At 39.5% G+C, this 17,849-nt stretch overlaps 1 protein-coding gene across 12 annotated transcripts in view; it reads left to right on the forward strand.

Moving 5' to 3' along the window:
* Positions 1-17,849, forward strand: part of ZNF558 (zinc finger protein 558) — a 33,685-nt gene that overhangs the window by 11,562 nt on the left and 4,274 nt on the right. For 11 of the 12 annotated variants that reach the window (XR_008378951.1, XM_053585367.1, XM_053585371.1 and 8 more), the window contains 2 exons: positions 16,724-16,819; positions 17,692-17,774. Coding sequence is in view for 11 of the 12 variants with exons in the window: in XM_053585367.1 (XP_053441342.1) it covers positions 16,724-16,819; positions 17,692-17,774 (179 nt within the window). In the remaining variant the exon portion in view is untranslated. The remainder of the gene's footprint in view (positions 1-16,723; positions 16,820-17,691; positions 17,775-17,849) is intronic. The other variant, XM_053585374.1, reaches the window with a different exon arrangement.

Genomic DNA, 17,849 nt, shown 5'->3' on the forward strand with positions numbered 1-17,849 from the left:
GTTATCATGCTGGAGGAAATTAAGTTGCTCGTGTCTATTAGAGTCTCTGTTATAAAGTGAGGTACATTCTGGTTGGGTGCATAAATAATAATTGAAATCTCATCGTGTTGAGTATTGCCCTTAACAAATATGAAGTGACCATCATTGTCTTTCCTTGCTTTTTTTGGTTTAAAGCCTGTTGTGTCTGCTAATAAAATTGCAACACCTGCTTTTTTCTGATTTCTATTTACCTGAATTATAGATGACCACCCCTTCACCTGAGTCTGTATTTATTTTTTAAGGCAAGATGAGATTTTTGTATGCAGAAGATATGTGGGCTGAGTTTTTGTATCCAGTAAGCCAACCTGTGCCTCTTTAGAGGTCAATTTAAGCCATTCACATAAATTGAGAGTATTGATAAGCCGGTAGTATTTTGGGTGTCAAGTTTTTCAAAAATCCAATGGACATTTCTAATCCTTTCACCACCGTGGAAGTTGGGATTTCATCAAAAGTTTTTGAGTGAATTACTTTGGTGGTAGAGCATTGTGCTGGTCATTGTGGAAGATGGGTCTGAGAATATCCTGGAGAGCTGGTTTAGTTATGGAAAATTTCTTCAGCATGTGAATGTCATTAAAGTATTTAATTTCTGCATCATAAATGAAACTCATTTTAGCTGGATACAGGATCCTGGGCTGAAAGTTGTTTTGTTTTAGGAGGTTGAAGGTAGATGCCCATCCTCTTCTGGCTTGAAAAGTTTCAGCAGAGAGATCTGCAGCCATTCTAATATCCTTCCCCTTGTAAGTTATGATTTTCTTATGCCTGGCTGCTTGCAGAATCCTTCATATTAACTTTGGCAAAGTTCATTATAATGTGGCTGGAGATGCTTTATTTGGATTGAGTCGTGCTGGGGTTCTAAAACTGCTATCTGAATTTCAGAATCTCTTGCTACGTTTGGGAAGTTCTCCTTGATTATCTCTTGGAGTAAAGCATCTGGTCCTTTGGAAGCAACCTCATCACCTTCAGGAATTCCTATAAGCAAATATTAATTTTCTTGGAATTATCCCAGAGCTCTCTGAGAGAAGGATCTGTTTTTGCTCTCCATTTCTCTTCCTCTTTGAGCATTTGGGAGTGTGCAAAAGCTCAAGGATGTCAGAAATCCTTTCTTCTGCCTGCTCCATTCTGGTACTGAGGGATTATACAGTATTTCTCATATCTTGGAGAGCCGCAACTTCTTTTCTCAATGTGTCAAAATCTTTGGTGATGTTGTCTTTGAATTCTTTGAATTCTTAAGACAACTTTTGAATTATTCCTAGAATTTCTAATTCCATCTTTACTTCTATTCTGTTAATCTCATTTGCCATCCAAATTCTAAACTCGATTTCTGAAATCTCAGCCATTTGTTTGTGGATGGGATCTTGTGTTGCGTCTGCCTTGTCATTCCTTCAGGGAGTTGATCTACTCTGATTATTCATGTTGCCAGATTTTTTTCCACTGATTCCTCCCCATGATTGTTTTTCACCATTTGGCTAGATAAGCAGGTAAGATGAGATTGGATTGGGGGCTCCTGGAGTTGTGATTAACCAGCCATTTGCCAAAGAGCGGGGACTAGTGTCTGCAGCTTTTGCCCTACAGCTATGCAAAGGACCCGTACAGTACTACAGCCTGAGAATCTAGGGACCTGCTTGGTGTGGTGGGGCCAGGTGGCTCTGTCTTATATTCAGCTGATATCTGTCCAATCCTAGTGCATCAGTGACTCTGGGTTGAAGTCTCGGCTATGGAGAAATACAACCAACTAAGACATCCCACCCGCCATGGGCAACAGCTGGAAGAGGAAAATCAAACCTTCCCACTACAACACAACCAGGGTCCTAGAATATGATCAATTTTGGAGGATGATCCGTGGGCTGTATTCAGTTTAGTAGGATGAAATGTTTTATAGAGGTCTATTTGTTCTTGTGTCATATTTAAGTCTAATATTTCTTTGTTTAGTTTCTTCTTGGAGGATCTATCAAAAACTGTCAAAGGGGTGTTAAAATCTCCAACTATTATAGTGCAGGAAGAAATCAAGATGTTCATATCCGTTAGGGTTTGCTTTATAAATTGAGGAGCATTCTGGTAGAGTGCATAAATGTTAATTATCAAAATCTCTTCATATTGGGTGTTTTCCCTGACAAATATGTAGTGACCATCCTTATCTTTCTTTATCTTTGTTGGTTTAAAGCCAATTTTATCTGCAAATAAAATTGCAACCCCTGCTTTTTCAGGTTCCGTTTGCTTGCATTATAGATGTCCATCCCTTCACCCTGAGTCTATTTTTATCCTTTAAGGTAAGATGAGATTCTTGTATGTAGCAGATATCTGGTCTGAGTTTATGTATCCTGTCAGCAAGCTTGTGCCTCTTTGCAGGACAATTTAAACCATTCACATTAGTTGAGAGAATCGATATGGTTGTGTTTTGGGTGTCATGATTTTCAGGTGTCCAAGGGACATTTTTAATCCTTTCATCAAAAGCAATTAATGTAACCTGCTTCTGTGTACCCTTAATGAATCCGCAACAATAAAAAAAAAAATCCTTTCATCACTGTGGAAGTTGGGTTTTGTTAAAAAAAATTCTGAGAGAGTTTACTTTGATGATAGAGCATGGTGCTAGTCTTTGTGGAGGATGGGTCTGAGAATATCCTGGAGAGCCGGTTTAGTTATGGCAGATTTCTTCAACATTTGTATGTCATTAAAGTATTTGATTTCTCCATCACAAATGAAACTCAGTTTAGCTGGATAAGGGATCCTGGGCTGAAAATTGTTTTATTTTAGGAGATTGAAAGTCGATGACCATCTTTTTTCTGTCTTAAAAGGTTTTGACTGAGAGATCTGCAGTCATTCTGATATTTCTTCTCCCTTTGTACATAATACTTTTCTTATGTCTGGCTGCTTGCTAAATTTTCTCATTCGTCTTACCTTTGGCAAAATTAATCACAATGTGTCTAGGAGATGCTTTATTTGGCTTGTGTCTTGCTAGAGTTCTGAAGCAATCTACTATCTGAATTTCTGTATCTCTTGCAATGCTTGGGAAATTCTCCTCCACAATCTCTTGGAATAGAGCATCTGTACCTCTAGGACCATCCTCTTCTTTGGGAATTCCTATAAGACAAATGTTTGATCTTTTGGAGTGATCCCACAACTCTCTCAGAGAATGACAAGTTTTTGTTCTTCATTTGTCTGCCTCTTGGAGTGTTTGGGAACATTCAGAAGCTTTGTCTTCAGTTTCAGAGATCCCGTTCTTCTGCCTGGCCAACTCTATTACTGAGGGATTCTACTGTAGTTTGGAGCTCCTTGACTAAGTTTTTTGTTTCCTTGAGCTCTGCTATGTCTTTTCTCATTATGTCCATATCTTTGGTGACTTGGGCTTTGAATTCATTAATTTCTCAAGACAATTTTAGAATTACTCTTTGGATGTCAATTTCTAATTTTTCTCCCATTCTATTCATCTTATTTGTCATCCATATTCTGAATTCTATTTCTGAATTCATGCATCTTCACTTGTATCTCCTTCATCATTCCTTGGGGGAGGGGGTTGATCTACTCTGGTTATTCATGTTGCCAGAGTTCTTCTGTTGGTTTCACACCATGTTTATTTTCCAGCATTTGGTTATTAGAACTGATAGAGTGAGATTGGATTGGGGTTCCCAGGTAGTAGAGATAATCAAACACTTACCAAAGTGCTAGCCTTTGTAATTGTGGCTTATTTCTTACAACCTTACAAACTCCCCTTACAGAGTTTTGGCCAGAGACTCTGAGGACCTAATTGGCGAGATAGTACAAGCTAGCTCTGTTTTGATATTAGCCACCTCTACTCTATCCTAAGAAGCCACAGTATTAGGTTTAAAATCTCAGCTGTTAAGAGATACAACTGCGGTGCCCCCACCCTTCAGCTCTTATCCACTACAGAACTTTGAAGGTCAACCTCAGAGTGTCCCCAGGTAGACAGCTCCAGACACAAGCTCCAATTAAATTGTTTTTTTTTCTTTTTTCTTTTTTTTTTTTTTGCAGTTTTTGACTGGGGCTGGGTTTGAACCCATCACCTCCAGTATGTGAGGCATGCGCCCTACTCCTTTGAGCCACGGGTGCCACCCCTCCAGTTAAATTGTTTCAGACAGTATAAACCCTGCTCAACAGAGAGGGATCCAAGGGTCTCCAATAGCACAGTTGGAGCCAGGGATCCACACCCCCATCTGCCAGACTCAGTTCACACTGTTTTCTGCTTCTCTGCTCACAGGCCCAGTTGGAGCCAGGGACCACACCCCCACCTGCCAGTCTTAGTCCACACCCAGCAATGGGTGCTTGTCAGACTAGTTGGAGTCAGGGAACCACACTCTGCCCGTAGGTCTCAGTCCACACCGGGCAAGCCTCTGCACACCTGCCCAGCTAGAGTCAGCGGACCACACCCCACCTGCAGGTCTCAGTCCACTCCCAGAGACTTGTAGGCTCTGTAGGAGTCAAGGGACCACACCCTTGCACTCAGGTCTCGGTCCACACCCAGCAAGCCTCTGCTCAAGGGTTCTATTGGAGTCAGGGGGACCAGACCCTTGCCAACAGGTCTTGAACCACCCCTGTCAAGGCTCTGCTCGCAGGCCCCACTGGGGCTAGACACCAGCCCTGCCTGCCAAACTCAATCCACAATGGGCAACCACTCTCCTGCTGTGGGCGCCATCAGAGCTGGGGTTCTGTACCCCGTCCCGACAGACACAGCCCAAACAGAGGGTCAACACAACCATGGCCAGGCAAAGTCGTAACCAAGGGACTGCTCCTCCTCCCTCTGAGAGTCCCTTTCTTCCCACCCCCAGTTTTTTCCCACTAGTCACAGATTCCATCCTGCTGGCTGGTGGTCTACGCTATGCCCGGATCTCTCAGGAAAAGACCAAACACTCTGCACTCTGCGGGTGGCAGAACTTCAGACTGCCATGCAAAGGGGAAAGGGCAGACTGGGAGTTTGGAATTGTGGGGGAAAATATCTGTTCAATTTTATGCCTGGTGGTGTGGTGTCTAGGTTCATAAGTGGGACCTCCTTGGAGAAAGAGACCTGGTGTTCAGCAGCTCTCTCCAGTGAGGTAAAATGAGAGGTCTTTTGTTCCCTACTTGCTTGCGGAGAGCCTGCGGCTATCTCCCACTTGGGGGAGGGGTCTCCCATCTTCTAGTTGATAGGCTTTGTACCTGTAATTTGTTTTCTTGAATCCTCTTCTTTGGAGTTTCAGCTTCCCAAACTTTTTTCTTGGCTCAGCTCACCACCTTTGGCTTCATAGTGTCTTAGTCTGTTCAGTTTTTCCCCTTCTGGTCAGGAGCCTCTGCCAAGGGTTGCTACCTGTCAGCCATCTTCCCAGAATCCCCTCCCTTCAGTAGTTTCTAATTCATCATTCAGTTTTTCATCCTCTATGTCTACTGTGATTGACACCTTTTCTTCCAACCTTTCTCTTTGCACCAGAAATGATGTCACTAATTTTTTTGTCTCCATTTAAAGTAGTCATAGAAACCTGAGCAGTTTTCTTCAGGGGTTGTTACAGATTTAGACTGGTTTAGTTCAGCAGTTACAGGATCAGTAGCTAACGTCACACTTCTGTTGAAGCCTTCCTTGGCAATAGACATGCCAGTAGTGGTCCAGCCTCTTCATTTGTGTTATTGGCAACATCTTGAACAAGTTTAGCCCCAATATTTTTATATTTAACCTTTAAGTCAATTGACTTTGTGACAGTCACACCATCTTTTGTTACTTTGGGACTTCCCCAACTCTGTTCAGTAATCACTATTCTTCCCTTTGGCCCCATTGTAACGGCTACAGCATCAGCTAAAAGGTCTACACCTTGAAGCATTGAGGCTCAGACATATGCACCAAATTTTACATCTTTGACGTAAGCTCCAAGTGAGATGGGGAGCCAGTCCCCCCGACACTGATGTTACCTAGCAAAGAACTGTGGGTAATGGAAGCATTTAGATGATCCCTTCTAGCACTAGCCCTGGGGTGACATAGGACAAACATGTCCGCCTGTGCAACAGAAAAAGTAACATTAGACCTGAGCCTGGCCTACTCCAACACCCCTACACCTGGGTGACAAGTTGCACTGAAGCTTCATAACATCAGCACTAGCAGCCATCACCGGCAACTCCGTCCCCATAACCACCTATTCCTGCCACCAAAAACAAGTTAATCTTTCACCACTGAAATGTCCCACAAAGCAGACCCATTCCAAGTGCCCCACTCCCCAAAGAAACCAAGTCAGCAGAAGAGAGGCAATTTATAAATCTGAGTGATCAGGGAAGTAAAAGTATTCCTGAAGGTGCAAATGCTGTTCAGAAAAGTATCTCCATGTATCCCTCCATGGCTACTCTATCAGAGCAGCCAGCAAGGCTGTGTGTGATGCTGGGAGAGACAGCTCGGCCAGCCCATTCAGTGCGACCATGGGTCTTTCCTTCAGAAGCCCCCAACAATGTCAAGAGAGGAGGCCCAGTATCCCTGCTGCCTTCAGGGCATAAAATGATTTCCTCACCCATCCCACCACCCTCTCTAGTGTCCTGAAGTCAGCCGAGAGCAGGTTGCACCAAAGGGCACAAGTTAAGAGGCTACACACCCCCTTGGATAAGCCCTCAGTCCGCACCGCCCGTGGTGGAATCACGTGGACTTTGGAGGCCTGGATCAGTGGGCCTGCAGCACCTTAGAGTGTCCCAGCTCTCACCCCCTGGACCACAGAGAAGGAAAGTCCGCTCTGGGGTGTAGGTGCCAGGGGAATGCAGCAGCATGGAGCAGGTTAGGTGGTAGCCACTGCGAGTGAGTACAGGGCACATTTACCCCACGCGCCTCCTCTCTTTCTGACAGCCCCCCACCAGTCAGCAGCAGCCCCACCCCTCCACACCTGCCAGGGCTAAGCCCAGTGGCCCAGCCTCCTACTTCTTTTTTAAGACTCTTTTTTTTCTACTTGGGAACTCCTGCAATTTCATTAATTTTCAGATTGGCTTGTCCATTTCTGAGGGAAAAAAAAGCTATTGGAATTTTGGTAGTGATTACATTACCTCTAGATCAATTAGGGGTGATATTGTTACCTTAACTATATTAAGTTTTTCAATACATATCCTGTTACTCATCTTTTATTCCATTGGGGTTAGAGAAGATCTCTATATTATTTCATTATTTTTAAATTTAGTGAAACCTGTTCTGTGGCCTGCCATATAGTATATCCTGGAAAATGTTCCATGTGCATTTGAAATGAATGTGTTTTCTCTTGTTGGATGAAGTGTCCTTCATATGTCTGTTAGGTCTAGTGGTTTTAAAGTTCTCTCTTTCCTTGTTGATCTTCTAATTAATTGTTCAGTCTTATTGAAAGTGGAATATTAGGGCCATGCCTGGTGGCTCACGCCTGTAATCCTAGCACTATGGGGACTGAGGCAGGTGGATTGCTCCAGCTCAGGAATCTGAGACCAGCCTGAGCAAGAGCCAGACCCCATCTCTACTAAAAATATAAAACGAGCCCTGTGTTGTGCCTGTAGTCCCAGCTACTCGGGAGCCTGAGGAAAGAAGATCACTTGAGCCCAAGAGTTAGAGGTTGCTATGAGCTATAATTATTCCACCACACTCTACCCAGGATGACACAGTGAGACTGTGGCTCAAAAAAAAAAAACAGGAAGGAAGGCAAGTAAGAAGGAAGGAAGGAAAATAAATAAAAAAAAGTGGGATAATGAAGTCTTAAACTGTCATTATTGAACTCTTATATTATGGCAGTTTTTACTTTACATGTTTTGGAGCTCTGTATATGTATTTAGATTAATATACATTTATAAATGTTGTTTTCTTTCTCACTTTGTCACCCTCAGTAGAAAAACACATTTCATATACCCAACCTAGCTTAGACTACCTTAAACCTACAGTTGTGCAAATACACAAAGCCTATTTTACAATAAAGTGTTGAATATATCAGGTAATATATTAAATACTCTACTGAATGTAAAAAACAAAATAGTTTTATGGATACTTACAGTATAGTTTCTATTGAATGTGTATGATAGAGTCAAAAAATTGTAAGTTGAAACATCATAAGTCAAGACCTGTCTGTAATTGGGTTATTTTTTAATCAATTCTGCCAAAATCTACCTTTTAATTGAAGGGTTTAATTCTTTTTCATTTAATGTAATTACTAATAAGGTAGGTTCTATTTCTACCTTTTTACTATTTGCTGTTAATCTATTTGCTATGTGTTTTCTATGTGTTATGTAGATAATGCTATGTCATATCATTTCTTCATTTCATTTCTTCCATTATTTGTTTTGGGTGTGTTAGATATTTTCTATCTGATTCCCTTCTCAATTCTTTTTCTGTTTTTGTTATTTTCTTAGTGATTGCACTGGAGATTTTAGCTAACATTTTAATTTATAAAAATCTAGTTTGATTTATATCAACTTAGTTTCAGTAATATACAAAAACATTGCTCCTGTATAGCTGCGTCCCCCCCTTTAGTTGTTTTGCCGTAAATTACATCTTTATGCATTGTGTGCACATTAATGTAGATTTATAATCACTGGTTTATGCAGTTGTCTTTAAATCACGTAGGAAAAAAAGGAGTTATAAATGAAAAATGTATTATCAGTGACTTTTATGTTTACCTCTTTATTTATCTTTACCAGTGTTCTTTATTTGTCTGTTTGGATTTGAGTTTACTATATGTTATTCTTTCATTCCAGCCTACAGGTCTCCCGTTAGCATGTGTTTATGGGAGGATGAGAGTAGAGTGGATGTACTAGGGACACATACTCAGTTTTTGTTTATGGGAATGTCTTCATTTCTTTATTTTTCAAGGACAGTTTTGACAAATATAGAATTTTTTTTTTTTTTTTTTAATGAGACAGAGTCTCACTATGTTGCCCTTGGTAGAGTGCCGTGGTGTCACAGCTCACAACAACCTCAAATTCTTGGGCTTGAGTGATTCTCTTGCCTCAGCCTCCCAAGTAGTTGGGATTACAGGTGCCCACCACAACGCCCAGCTATTTTTTTTGTTGTTGCAGTTGTTGTTTACCTGGCCGAGGCCAGGTTTGAACCCACCACCGTTGGTGTATGTGGCTGGAGCCATAACCACTGTGGCTATGGGCACCAAACCCAAATATAGGATTTTTGATTGACATTTTTCTTGGAATACATCATCTCAACTGCCCAGTGGCTCTGTGGTCTCTAATGAGGAATTGGCTGTTAATCTTACTGAGAATCCTTTACACACAATGAATCCTTCCCTGTTGCTGCTGTTAGGGAACTCTTTGCCCTTCAGTTTCATTAATGTATATTTCAGTGTGTATCTTTTATCTCTTTGACTTTATCCTACTTAGGTTTATTGAGCTTTTTGGATTTGTACATTTGTGTATTTTATCAGATTTTTTGAAAGATTTTTGCCACTATTTCTTCAAATAATGTTCCTTTCTCTCATTTCTCTGCATCGGGGACTCCCATTATTTGTATTTTGGTATGGTTGATGGCATCCCACATGTCTTAGACTCTTTAAAATTTTTTTTTTTTTTTTTTATTGTTGGGGATTCATTCAGGGTACAATAAGCCAGGTAAAATTTCTTTTTATTCTCTTTTTCTTTCTGCTTTCTAGACTAGGTAATATAAATTGTCCTATCTTCATGGTCACTAATTCTTTCCTTTGCCTGCTCAAATCTGCTTTTGAACCCCTCTTCCAAATTTTTCATTTCAGTTATTATACTTTACAAATCAAATTTCTATTTGGCTTATTTTTATAATTTCTATCTCTGTTTATTATTATTATTATATTAATAGCTGTGTACATTAATGCAATCATGGGGCATCATACAATTTCTATCCCTTTTTTTTATTGTTAAATCATAGCTGTGTACATTAGTGCAATCGCCTGTACCCATTCTAAGATGCACCATAGATGTGGCCCCACCCATTACCTTCCCACCCCCACAACTTCCCCCCTCCCTTTCCCTTCCTTGGCCCTTTCCCCATAGTCTTGTGCTATAGTTGGGTTATAGTCTTCATGTGAAAGCTATAATTTAGCTTCATATTAGAGCTGAGTACATTGGATATTTTTTCTTCCATTCCTGAGATACTTTGGTAAGAAGAATATGTTCCAGCTCCATCCATGTAAACATGAAAGAGGAAAAGCCTCCATCTTTCTTTAAGGCTGCATAGTATTCCAAGGTATGCATGAACCACAATTTGCTAGTCCATTCATGGGTCGATGGGCACTTGGGCCTCTTCCATGACTTAGCAATTATGAATTGGGCTGCAATAAACATTCTGGTACAGATGTCTTTGTTATATTGTGACTTTTGGTCTTCTGGGTATAAAACTAGTAAAAGAATTAATAGGATCAAATGACAGGTCTATTTTTAGGTCTCTAAGTATTCTCCAAACATCCTTCCAGAAGGAACATATTAGTGGGCATTCCCACCTGCAGTGTAGAAGTGTGCCCTTTCCTCCACATCCACTCCAACATCTCTGGTTTTGGGATTTTGTTATGTGGGCTACTCTTACCGGGGTTAGGTGATATCTCAGAGTAGTTTTGATTTGCATTTCTCTGATGATTAAGGATGATGAGCTTTTTTTCATGTGTTTGTAGATTTTGCATCCGTCTTCTTTAGAGAAGTTTCTCTTTAAGTCCCTTGCCCACCCTGAAATGGGGTCACGTGTTCTTTTCTTGCTAATAAATTTGAGTTCTCTGTGGATTCTGGTTATTAGACCTTTATCGGAGGTATAACCTGCAAATATTTTCTCCCCTTCTGAGGGCTGTCTGCTTGCTTTACTCACTATGTTCTTGGCTGTGCAGAAGCTTTTTAGTTTGATCATGTCCCAGTAGTGTATTTTTGATACTGCTTCAATTGCCTGGGGAGTCCTCTTCATAAAATATTCACCCAGGCCGATTCCTTCAAGAGTTTTCCCTGCACTTTCTTCAAGTATTTTTATAGTTTCATGTCTTAAGTTTAAATCTTTTATCCAGTGAGAGTCTATCTTAGTTAATGGTGAAAGGTGTGGGTCCAGTTTCAATCTTCTACAGGTTGCCAGCCGGTTGACCCAGCACCATTGTTAAATAGGGAATCTTTTCCCCACTCAAAGTTTTTAATTGGCTTGTCAAAGATCAAATAACAGTAAGTAGCTGGATCCATCTCTTGGTTCTCTATTCTGTTCCAGACATCTACTTCTCTGCTTTTGTGCCAGTACCATGCTGTTTTGATCACTATGGATTTATAGTACAGTCTCAGGTCTGGTAGCATGATTCCTCCTGCATTGTTTTTATTGCTCAGTAATGTTTTGGCTATTCGATGTTTTTTCTGAGTCCATATAAAACAAAGTATTATTTTTTTAAGATCTTTAAAGTATGACAATTGAGCTTTAATAGGAATTGCATTAAAATTATATATTGCTTTAGGTACTATAGACATTTTAACAATGTTGATTCTTCCCAGCCACAAGCATGGTATGTTTATCCATTTGTTAATATCTTCAGCTATTTCTTTTCTTAAAGTTTCATAATTCTCTTTGTAGAGATCATTCACATCCTTTTTTAGGTATACTCCCACAAATTTCATCTTCTTTGGCACTACTATGAAGGGAATAGAGTCCTTGACTGTTTTTTTTGGCTTGGTTATTGTTGGTATATATAAAGGCTACAGATTTATGGGTGTTGATTTTGTAGCCTGAGACATTATTGTATTTCTTGATCACTTCTAAAAGTTTTGTAGTAGAATCCCTAGTGTTTTCCAGATATACGATCATATCATCTGCAAAGAGTGAAAGTTTGATTTTTTCTGACCCTATGTAGATACCCTTGATCATCTTTTCTTCCCTAATTGCAATGGCTAAAACTTCCATTACAATGTTAAAGAGCAATGGAGACAATGGGCAACCTTGCCTGGTTCCTGATCTAAGTGGAAATGATTTCAATTTAACTCCATTCAATCCGATATTGGCTGTGGGTTTGAGGTAGATGGCCTCTATTAGTTTAAGAAATGTCCCTTCTATACCAATTTTCTTAAGTGTTCTGATCATGAAGGGATACTGGATATTATCAAAAGTTTTTTCTGCATTGATTGAAAGAATCATATGGTCCTTATTTTTTAGTTTGTTTATGTGCTGAATTACATTTATAGATTTACGTATATTGAACCAGCCTTGAGACCCTGGGATAAATCCCACTTGGTTGTGGTGTATAATTTTTTTGATGTGTTGTTGGATTCTGTTTGTTAGGATCTTACTGAGTATTTTAGCATCAATATTCATTAGTGATATGGGTCTATAATTTTCTTTTCTTGTTGGGTCTTTCCCCGGTTTGGGGATCAAGGTGATGTTTGCTTCGTAGAATGTGCTGAGTAATATTCCTTCTTTTTCAATATTTTGGAAGACGTTTAGTAGTATAGGTACTAGTTCTTCTTTAAATGTTTGGTAGAAGTCTGACATAAAGCCATCTGGTCCTGGGCTTTTCTTTTTAGGGAGATTTTGTATAGTTGATGCCATTTCAGAAGTTGATATAGGCCTGTTCAACATTTCCACTTCGTTCTGGCTAAGTCTTGGTAGGTGGCATGCTTCCAGGTATTGGTAGATTTCTTTCAGATTTTCATATTTGTGAGAGTTAGAGTTTCTAGTAGTATTCGTTAAGGATTTTTTGGATTTCTGAGGGGTCTGTTGTTACTTCATCATTACCATTTCTGATTGATGAAATTAGAGATTTTACTCTTTTTTTTTCCTGGTTAGGTTGGCCAAAGGTTTATCTATTTTATTGATCTTTTCAAAAAGCCAACTTTTGGATTTATTGATATGTTGTATAATTCTTTTGTTTTCAATTTCATTTAATTCTGCTCTGATTTTGGTTATTTCTTTTCTTCTGCTGCGTTTGGGGTTGAAGTGTTCTTCTTTCTCCAGTTGCTTGAGATGTTCCATTAAGTTATTGACTTCCTCTCTTTCTGTTTTCTTGAGGAAGGATTGCAGTGCTATAAATTTCCCTCTTAGGACTGCCTTTGCAGTATCCCAGAGGTTCTGGTAATTCGTGTCTTGATTGTTGTTTTCTTCCAAAAATATGGTAATTTCCCTCTTAATCTCATCTATAACCCATCTATCCTTCAGCATAAGGTTGTTTAGCTTCCATGTTTTTGTATGGGTATGCAGGTTCCTGTTGTTATTTAGTTCAACTTTTATTCCATGATGGTCTGAGAAGATGCAAGGAGTAATTTCTATTTTTTTAAATTTGCTGAGGTTAGATTTGTGGCCTAGGATGTGGTCGATTTTGGAGTATGTTCTGTGGGCTGATGAGAAGAATGTGTATTCAGTTTTTTGGGGATGAAATGTTCTGTAGATGTCTGTTAAGTCCAGATGTTGAATGGTTGAGTTTAAATCTAAAATTTCTTTGCTTAGCTTCTTTTTGGAGGATCTATCCAGGACTGCTAAAGGGGTGTTAAAATCCCCAACTACTATGGAAGTGGAGGAAATCAAGTTGCTCATGTCTGTTAGAGTTTCTCTTATAAATTGAGGTGTGTTGTGGTTGGGTGCATAAATATTAATAATTGAGATCTCATCATATTGAGTATTACCTTTAACAAATATGAAGTGTCCATCCTTATCCCTAATTATTTTGGTTGGTTTAAAGCCTATTGCATCTGCGAACAGAATTACAACACCTGCTTTTTTCTGCTTTCCATTTGCCTGGAATATAGATGACCATCCCTTCACCTTGAATCTATATCTGTCTTTTAATGTAAGATGCGATTCTTGGATGCAGTAGATATCTGGCTTGAGTTTTTGTATCCAAACCGCCAACCTGTGCCTCTTTAGAGGACAATTTAAACTATTCACATTAATTGAGAGTATTGATAAGCCTTTCAAGAGTCTGGTAGACATTTTTAATCCTTTTGCGACTGGAAGTTGGAATTTGATCAAAAATTTTTACGGTGGGTTTACTTTTGTGGTGGAGGATTACGCTGGTCTTTGTAGAGGATAGGTCTAAGAATGTCCTGGAGAGCTGGTTTAGTTGTGGCAAATTTCTTCAACATGTGAATGCGTTGAAGTATTTAATTTCTCCATCATAAATGAAGCTCAGTTCAGCTGGGTACAGGATCCTGGGTTGAAAGTTGTTTTGTTTTAGGAGTTTAAAAGTTGATGGCCATCCTTTTCTAGCTTGAAAAGTTTCAGCAGATTGATCTGTAGTTATTCTAATATTCTTCCCCTTGTAGGTAATGGTTTTCTTTCGTCTGGCGGCTTTCAGAATTTTCTCCTTCATATTAACTTTAGTGAAATTGATTATGATGTGTCTGGGGGATGTCTTATTTGGGTTGAGTCATGCTGAGTTCTGAAACTGTCTGCTATCTAAATTTTGGAATCTCTTGGCATGTCTGGAAAGTTCTCCTTCATAATCTCTTGGAGAAGAGACTCTGTGCCTTGTGAAGCCACTTCGTCACTTTCGGGGATCCCTATAAGACAAATACTGGTTTTCTTCAAATTATCCGAGAGCTCTCTGAGAGAGTGGTCTGTTTTTGCTCTCCATTTCTCTTCTTCTTTGAGGGTTTGGGAGCATTTGAAAGCTTTGTCTTCAATGTCAGAAATCCTTTTTTCTGCTGCTCCATTCTGTTACTGAGGGATTCTACTGTGTTTCTCAGATCTTTGAGGGATGCAGCTTCTTGTCTCAATGTGTCGAAATCTTTGATCATTTGGTCTTTGAATCCGTTGAATTCTTGAGATAACTTTTGGAATTCTAATTCGATCTTATTTGCTATCCAGATCCTGAATTCAATTTCTGACATCTCAGCTATTTGTTTGTGCATGGGGTCTTGTGCTGTTTCTGCCCCATTGATCCTTGGGGGAGTTGATCTACTCTGATTATTCGTATTGCCAGAGTTTTTCTGTTGATTTCGCCTCATGATTGTTTTTCACCGTTGCCTCTGGCTGTCCTCAGAGTTCGGGAGGTGTCTCTCCAATATTAGACCCCAGCGGGATCACTCTATTGTTGCTGGATCTTTGTAGGGAGTGACCCTGTGTAGTTCCTCTGGGGCTGCTGTAGCTAGGGAGTTCTGGTTGTCCAATTTCTATCTACTGATGATGTTTTCTATTGATGAAAATTTTCATTTATGGTTCCCTTCAGGTTTTTGTACATTGTTTCCTGTAGGTCATTGAACATATTTAAAATAATTGATGTATTTTTATTTGTTTAGTAAGTCCAATATTTAGGTGTCCTCTGGGACAGTTTCTGCCAGTTTCATTTTTCTTTTAATGGGCTATGCTTTTGTTTGACTACCTCATAATTGTTGAAAAGTCAGTATTTAGAATATTATAACATAGCAGTTCTGAAATCAGATTTTTGCCCGTCTCTGAGGTTTGTTATTGCTTGTTGTAGTTGGTGCTGTATGTTTGTATCCTTAGTGACTTTTCAGATCTAATTTTTTATTGTCTATATTTGTCATGTATGGTGTCACTGATAGCTATTTTTTCTGTTAGTTTATTGGTCATCTAATGATTTTTCATTATATTTTTTGAAGACCTAGAACAAGAAAAAAATAAAAATAAACCCCTAATCTCTTCAGATGGGCTCTATGTATACTACATTGGGATGTGCCTTTAAGATGCAGCCTGGCAGTTTACAATTCTGCCTTGGCCTTCTCTTCCTGCTTGTGCAGAGACTGAAGATCAGCCAGAGGTGAGGGGTTGGTGCCTTCTCAAGTCTTTCCCAAGCATGCATCCAGCCCTGGGTGTGTGCTCATATGAGAAAGCTTTTCAAAGCCCTGTTCTCCAAACATCTTTTCCCTTATTTCTCCTTCCAGGCTTTTTGGTTAACCTTTTATTTGCTTCTGCTTTTTTCTCTGGCATCAGGCAATATGTTTGCCTTTAAATGTATTGATCATGTGTGTTCGAGGTAGCCAGTTCATCCCCAAAGAATTTGAAGTTAGGTAAATAAAGGCAAGCCATTTAAGCCAGTTTTTCAGGAAGCCACCAGACAAGTAAGGAAAAAACAACCACAAAAGATTTGTTTGCTCCTCTAGCCCCAGTGTTAGGAATGAAGGCTGTGTATCTTCAAGGTTGTGGCCAAAGCAAGGGACAGAAAAATAGGGTTAGAGTTGGCTAAAATGTCATACAACACCATTACCCAGATTCAGCTTGTTGGGTTTATTCTTGATTAGACATTCTACTACTGGTTGCTGTTAACTTAATGGTAAGTTTTTAAGAGTTCCAATTAATTTGATTATGACAGTTTTGCCAGTTTAATCACTGTTTCTGTAGTGATGAACGTTTAGAGTTCCCTCCTGTGCCATTTTCACTAATGTCACTTCTCACAGGACTTTTAAGCACTTATGTGTTCCTAGGTGTGTGCTGGGGTTTGAGGGTACAGAGACAAACGAGACAGACATGGTCTTCACCCTCATGCAACTGTCTAATACCCTCCCTGTGAACTGAAAATATATTTCTTTCCCTACTTTATATTCTCCATGGTTTGGGGGCTTCTAAAGTGTATTTTTTGAAGACCTAGAACAAGAAAAAATATAAAAATAAAACCCCACTATCACCCTGAAAATTGGGTTGAGGATCTTGCATTTTTATTCCTTTTGAGAGTTACTATATTCATTAGAATTTAGGTGTAATTCTAAAATATGAAGGTGTAATGCTCCTAAAGTCACACCTTGGCCATCTTCAGAACCGTTGGCCACAGTTTCATGGAGTTGGCTTGTTCCTAACAAAGTTCTCCTACATCATATGTATTTTTTCCATAAATAGGGTGTCATGTTGATAAACCAAATTTGTTGTCCCAATTGGAACAAGAAGAGAAGGTAATGACAGAGGAGAGAAAAGTTCTTCCAAGTCTCTGTCCAGGTGAGCACTGCATGAATGTAATTTATTGTGAAGAATAGCTCTGGCAGGCTGGGTGCAATGGCTCATGTCTGTAATCCTAGCACTCTGGAGGCTGAGGCAGGTGGATTGCCTGAACTCACAAGTTCTAGACCAGCCTGTGCAAGAGCAAGACCCCATCTCTAAAAATAGCCGGGTGTTGTGGTGGGCACATGTAGTCCCACCTACTTGGGAGGCTGAGGCAAGAGAATTGGTTGAGCTTGAGTTTGAGGTTGCTGTGAGCTGTGATGCCACAGTACTCTATTGAGAGTGACAAAGTAAGACTCTTTCCTAAAAAAAAAAAAAAAAAAGCAGAATAGCTTTGACCAGTGACTTTTGGGGGTCAGGAATATTACATTAGTTAATGTCAATCAGGGAACTTTGTAGAATTCCCTTTGTCCTGACAAAAATAGACAAGAACATTTGGTATGACCTTTCTCATGTACTTTTTTTTTCTTCTTTAACCCTCTGTTCACCATCTCATACTTTACTGTAGCTTCAGAGAATGAAGATTCATTTCTTTTCCTTTTTCAATTTAAGTCCAATTCCTTCCCATTGTGCATTCCTGATAATTCCTTCTGTTTTCAATCTCTGAGCAGTATCAGTTTTTCTAGAATCCTTTTTCCAATTAACATCCCAAAATTTTTATTATCAATTCCTGTTCATTGCAAATGTTTCAAAAGCCTAATCCCTTAACAGTGGTTCTCAACCTGTGGGTTGCAACCCACAGGAACTGTATTAAAGGGCTATGACATCAGGAAGGATGAGAACCACTGCTTAGAATTTGCTTTTACTCATGTATGCGATTTTTCATTTCTTTTATTTATCAACCTAAATTTCTTTTCAATTTTTTTCAGATGTGCAGACCCTACTTAAAGCCAAATGGCTAACTCCTAAGAAGCATGTTTTTAGAAAAGAACAGTCTAAAGGTGTAAAAGTGGTAAGATGGATAAGTATGAATTCTAGTTTTCTTCAGCAGGAGAATGCCATAAATTTAGAAAGGTCACAAAATAAC

This window comes from Nycticebus coucang, chromosome 3 (genome assembly GCF_027406575.1).
Source record: "Nycticebus coucang isolate mNycCou1 chromosome 3, mNycCou1.pri, whole genome shotgun sequence".
NCBI lineage: Eukaryota > Metazoa > Chordata > Mammalia > Primates > Lorisidae > Nycticebus > Nycticebus coucang.